This window comes from Haematobia irritans, chromosome 4 (genome assembly GCF_050003625.1).
Source record: "Haematobia irritans isolate KBUSLIRL chromosome 4, ASM5000362v1, whole genome shotgun sequence".
Taxonomy (NCBI): Eukaryota; Metazoa; Arthropoda; class Insecta; order Diptera; family Muscidae; genus Haematobia; species Haematobia irritans.
The window spans coordinates 113,853,429-113,860,205 of NC_134400.1; the positions used below are offsets into that span (position 1 = coordinate 113,853,429).

At 38.7% G+C, this 6,777-nt stretch overlaps 1 protein-coding gene across 1 annotated transcript; it reads left to right on the top strand.

The window, feature by feature from the left end:
- The first annotated feature begins 560 nt into the window (after nt 1-560).
- On the top strand, nt 561-6,536 carry LOC142235720 (uncharacterized). The gene has a single exon (XM_075306980.1). The coding sequence runs from the start codon at nt 561-563 to the stop codon at nt 6,534-6,536; it is 5,976 nt and encodes a 1,991-aa protein (XP_075163095.1).
- The last annotated feature ends 241 nt before the right edge of the window (nt 6,537-6,777 follow it).

Here is a 6,777-nt window from a genome sequence, read left to right on the forward strand (position 1 = left end):
CTTCTTTTGCCCATATCTCCTTAAATATGCGTCCTAGAGCGAAAAGGACTTTAATTCGTGACCACCCTCAAAAAATTGAAAAATCCACCTGTTACGGCGCTCAACATAAAGTGTAACGCTCCATAAACTTTAGATGTTGCTTGTAATACAACCTTGCAATGTAATGTGAATTTATGTAAATATACAACACTAATCGCAATGACAAATATCTATGCGATGACATATTGTCTATTTCCTTTTCAAATTGTTCTTTAAACAAGTCGGTCGTGTTTCATATTAAAGTAAATAATTTGTAATCGTAATTTATCTGAAACACAGATTAAAATACTGTTCACCTGTTGGTTTTAACTGGATTAAAGAAAACACAAGTGTATGTATTTAAATTTATTGTTAAAATATAATAATCTAATGAATTAAATAAAATTAGATTTTAGCTGCAATCTACAGCTACGAAAGCTGTCAGCTGAAAATACTGTTTTTTATTTATCGGGACCAAGCGACTGAACATTACTAAAATACTTGTGTAGGAAAAGTTACTGGTTAACTTAAAGGAATCTACAATGGCGACCCCGACCGAAGATGCAACTTTAGGAAAAAGTTTTGCAGAAACCGTCAACGTGGATATCGATAATGTAGCCGCTGCAGTTTCATCCGCCGAGGCCCATGCATCGCCCCCAGGAGCCCACGCAGCGAGTAGCATACATCATACCGACACCGACGAGCAGAACAATGAAATCCTGAAGGCAGCGAATAGCGCCGCCTCAACTCCCAAATCAACATCTAAGGTAAGCGCATCATTTAAAATTCCTTCAACCACTCGTTCTGGTCTTATACGCAAAGACCCCCTTCCAAAACGCCCTCGCAAGACTTCCACTAAACTCAAGAGTAAATCGAACAGCAAATCGGAACAACATGTCACCTGGCAAACTGTTTTTTCTGCACCATCTACTACGACCACTAACTCATCAACAAATACACAATTGATGACGTCACAACTGTCTGGTCTTACGATCGGTACGAGCCACATATCGAATCAACAAACATTGATGCCTCCTCTGCATAATGGTTTCAGTTTAATTACTCCAGGCTCGGCCATGTCACAAAATCGTAGTATACCAAATATTTTCAACACCAACAATACTACAGGTAACGCTAATGGTACCCATCAGACTGCACAGCCCCACAATGGTGGATTTGGTAATAGCATGATAAGTTCTTCCGACAAAAGAATATTGTCCACAGCTAATATCCAAATGTCACAACAAAACTCGACAGCACACACAGATGCATACATTTTTGGTGCACCTAACACTGCTAATAACAGAGAGGTAACAGCAACCGGGAGAATACTCAATAACAATCCGTACACCTTTGACGACATAAACACCACGAGCTCCCGTCATGCCAATATTGGTGACGTAACAACAAACAATAATTTTCATAATCCTATCCTATTTAACAGAAATTTGCGCCTAACACAAAATACACTCCCTACTCTTCAACACCAGTCATGTACATTTCCACCGGTTCACAACTCCTCTCAGAACAATAGCTTTAATTTTCCAGACTCCCAGTACCATTCAAATTCAACTAATTTTAATCCCTACCACAATAGTTCAAGCCTTCCGCAGCAATCAATCAGTTTCGTTCCAAATAATTCCCACATTCCGTTAACATCGTCTTTTCCAAATTTAGGCAACAACACAGCTGATATAACCTTATCTACATCTCACATAGCAGCCCGTAACGCCATCAGCAAGGATTTACCCATTTTTTCAGGGAAGCCGGAAGACTGGCCAATCTTCATCACAAATTATATGCAGTCTACGGAAAGATGTGGCTTTAGTGACCAAGAAAACTTAATACGTCTTCAGAAATGTTTACGTGGGCCGGCTCTGGATGCGGTAAAGGGCAAACTTATGATGCCAAGTACGGTGAAATTCGCTATTGACACCCTACGCATGTTATACGGACGTCCAGAGGTGATACAACAAGCTTTACAAAAGAATCTGAGAAACGAGCCGCCTGTTCGAAAGGAGAGACTTGACACATTAATTAATTTTGCACTTGCTGTACAAAATTACAGAACCACTATGCAAGCCATAGGTTTATCGGACTTCTTGAATGATCCAATGCTACTTCATGAGCTAGTCGAAAAACTACCATCTGATTTAAAATTAGACTGGGGAAAACACAGAATTTCTGAACTAAAGGCGGACATAGTCACATTTGACAACTGGCTGTTCAGTTTAGCTTCTTGTGCTTCACAGGTTACATCATTTATACCTTATGTCGGCGAAACAAAAAACTCGAAAAAAGAACGGATCTTGGTTCATGACGTCATTGATGGTAACAAGTCTATCAACCAGCTGTCTTGCTTCAAATGCCAAAACAATCATTTTTTATATGAATGCCCCGATTTCACCTCTCTCTCAGTAAATAATAGGTGGAATTTTATTCGCTCAAATAATCTTTGTCTCCGATGTTTCAAAAGACACCACATAAAGAGATGTCGTTCGAAACGTCAATGCGGAGTAGATAACTGTAAAATGCCCCACAATTCTCTATTGCATAAAAGTAATGAAAACAAAACAAATAACGTGCAAAAGGAAGATGCAAATGATGATAATACCCATCAAGTTTTATTTCATTCTAAAGAGAAGGTTCTCTTCAAATACATTCCTGTAACACTCTTTGGAAATGACTGTTCTCTTAATACATATGCGTTGGTTGATGAGGGTGCATCATGCTCACTAATTGAAAGCGAAGTAGCAGAGCAACTTGGACTGGATGGACCAGCTGATGAACTGTGCTTACAGTGGACAGGCGAAATAACACAAAAGGTAGAAAATTCAAAAATATTGTCTATGTATATTTCAGACCGTAAGCAGAGTTCTAAGATTTTAATGAATAATGTACGCACTGTCACTAAGCTTGAGCTCCCTGTACAAACATTGTCGAAAGCACAGATTGATAAATGTGAGCATTTAAAAAATTTGCCGATAATACCATATACATCAGAAAGAGCAAAAATTATAATAGGACTCGACAATGCTAAATTGTGTGTTCCTCTTGAAGTTAGAGAAAATGGAGATGAATTGATTGCCACGAGATGTAGAATTGGCTGGGGTGTGTATGGCCGTCAACAAATAGGTGATACTCTCTGTCATCGCATATTACATATTTGTACGTGTAACAACTACAACAAATTAGATGAAATGCTCAAAAACTTTTTCTCTTTGGACGCAGTAGGCATTTCGCAAACAAATAATCAACTACGATCAAAGGAAGATGAACGTGCGAAAGCAATAATGGAGAATACAACGAGGTATCTGGAGCATGAAAAAAGGTGGGAAACCGGTTTGTTGTGGAAGGAGGATGAAGTTAATTTACCCAGTTCGTTTTCAATGGCGAAACGAAGACTCATATGCATAGAATCAAAAATGCAACGGGATCCAGAACTAAAAACATTTCTTATAGAAAAAATTCAACAATATGTAAAAAATGGTTATATACGAAAACTGAAACCATCAGAAATACGTAATGACAGTAAATCATGGTTTATTCCTCTCTTCACTGTAAGAAATAAAAACAAAAATAAAATCCGCATAGTTTGGGATGCGGCTGCATCGACAGAGAATGTCTCATTAAATTCTGTTTTGCTAAAAGGACCAGATCTTTTAAAATCTTTGGTTGGAATATTAATAAGATTCCGGGAGAGAAATATTGCTATATGTGGTGACATTCGCGAGATGTTTCACCAGATTCGCTTAAAAAAAGATGAACAATGTTTTCAGCAGTTCCTATGGCGCGATGGTGACCCATCAAAGAACATTGATGTTTATGTAATGACGGTTTTGACATTCGGGGCTTCATGTTCTCCCTCGTTGGCAAATTATGTAAAAAACCGCAATGCAGAGCGTTTTGTTGATAAACACCCACAGGCTGTACAAGCAATTTTACAAAATACATTCGTCGATGACTGGTTGCAGAGTGTAGACTCCGAGGGAGAAATGCTAGAATTGGCCAAAGCGGTGCGGGACATACATCAATGTGGTGGATTCGAAATGCGAAATTGGCTCAGCAATTCGAAGATTGTTTTGGAAAATTTAGAGAACAACGATACAACTAACAACAAAATATTTGATCGTTTAGAAAATTCATTCGAAAAGGTTTTGGGAATGTGGTGGGAACCCACAAACGATGAATTAAGTTTTTTCGAAAAATTTAATAAAGAAATCTTTAATGAAAGTGTGCCCCCAACAAAACGAGGTATATTGCGAATAGTTATGACAATATTTGACCCTTTAGGTCTTTTAGGCCATTTTGTCATATATGCAAAAATTTTACTACAAGATATTTGGAGATCCAGAGTAGGATGGGACGAACCGATTCAAAGGGCAGAAAGTGACAAATGGTGGAAATGGGCGAAAGTTCTTCCTAAAATGTCCTCCATACGTATTCCCAGATGTTACCCTCTTGCAAACAAAGCCGAAAAACTTGAATTGCATATATTCGTAGATGCGAGTATAGATGCTTACTCTGCGGCAGCATATTTTCGGGCAGAGTTTGCTGGGGATACAAAATGTTCGCTGGTAGCATCAAAAACACGTGTGGCACCCTTAAAACCAATATCTGTCCCCAAAATGGAATTAATGGCAGCTATTCTTGGCCTTCGACTTTGCAAATTTATATGTAACGAAGCATCTCTCAATATCACAAGAAAAATATATTGGTCAGACTCAAAAGACGTTCTATACTGGATAAGATCTGACGCCAGAAAGTTTCAACAGTTTGTGGCTGTGAGAATAGGAGAGATACTGGAGGATTCCAACGTAGAAGACTGGAGGTGGGTACCATCATTGCAGAATGTGGCGGATGATGCTACCAAATGGAGTAGTATACCTGACATTGATGTCACTAGTCGTTGGTTTGTTGGGCCAGAATTTCTGAGAAATACGGAAGACAAATGGCCACAGTCAGAATTTGGAAAAAATAATCCAAGCGAAATTTTATACCACATATCGAACAAACAACCAAAACCGAAATTTCTTTGCATTTCGCCTGATCCTACTCGTTTTAGCACATTTGAGAGACTTCGCAGATGTCAAATGGCCGTATTGGAATTCATTCGCAAATTATTGTGTGCTGAAAAGATTTCCACTACTTTTAAACCATTTCTTGAAAACAATGACTTAAATGCTTCAGAATTTCTCATTTTTAGAACCTGTCAGGAGCAAGTGTATTACGAAGAGATTTTACAAATAAAAAATGAGAGAGGTTTGTGTAAGAGCAGCACATTGTATAAGCTGAGCCCATTTCTAGACAAATTTGGAATGTTAAGAATCAACGGCAGAATCGACGCTGCAACTATTGTTCCTACGAGCATTAAAAATCCCATAATTCTACCACAGAAACATGCAACAACAAATTTAGTCATAGACTACTACCATCGCAAATTTCACCACCAACATAATGAAATTGTCGTTAACGAAATTCGTCAAGTTTTTTGGATATCTGGTCTGCGGTCAGCTGTGCGTAAAGTTGCAAAATTATGTCAACATTGTAAAATCAGAAAGGCAATGCCGCAAGCGCCAGTCATGGGAAGTCTACCAGCAGAGCGACTAGCAGCCTTTACTAGACCTTTCTATAACACAGGCATTGATTATTTTGGGCCAATCGACATTGTTGTTGGACGAAGAAAGGAAAAGCGATGGGGTGTTGTCTTCACGTGCATGACAGTGAGAGCAGTTCACATCGAAATAGCTGCCTCTTTGTCGACTGATTCCTTTCTCCTCGTTTTTAAACAGTTTGTTTGTCGTCGTGGAACTCCACGTAAAGTATTTTCAGACAACGCTACAAATTTCAGAGGAGCGAGCCGAGTGTTGTTAGAAGAAGTGGAAAGAATTTCATCAAGTGAAGTGGAGAGAAAATTTCCAAACATTGAATGGGTTTTTATTCCTCCTTCATCCCCCCACATGGGTGGGGCATGGGAGAGGATGGTGCGGTCGATCAAATCAATTTTAATGGAAATTTTACCCAATCGAGGATTGCGAGAGGAACACTTAAGAGCAGGTTTGGCTGACGTAGAATTTACATTAAACTCTCGTCCTCTTACATATGTGCCCTTAGACTCACCATTAGGAGAAGCCCTAACACCAAATCATTTTTTAATTGGATCGTCAAATGGTATAAGAGAGTTGTCAACTTCTCTCAAAACCGGTTCTGCTCTAAGCAAGCACTTTCGTATGACAAATATGATATCAAATGAATTTTGGAAACGGTGGGTGCGAGAATGTTTACCATGCTTAACAAGGCGAACAAAATGGTATCATGATTCAACTCAACATATAAACATTGGAGATGTCGTCATCATTGTGGACAGTGAGGCAAAAAGAAATGAGTGGTTGAAGGGAATTGTTATTGATGTGCACAGGGGTAAGGACGGTGTTGTACGAAGCGCTGTGGTGAAAACGGTAAATGGTTTGTCCACACGGCCTGTGGTGAAGTTAGCCAAGTTGGATGTAGAAAAGTAAACTTCTATCTTCTATAAAAGTTTACGGAGGGGGCTATGTTACGGCGCTCAACATAAAGTGTAACGCTCCATAAACTTTAGATGTTGCTTGTAATACAACCTTGCAATGTAATGTGAATTTATGTAAATATACAACACTAATCGCAATGACAAATATCTATGCGATGACATATTGTCTATTTCCTTTTCAAATTGTTCTTTAAACAAGTCGGTCGTGTTTCATATTAAAGTAAATAATTTGT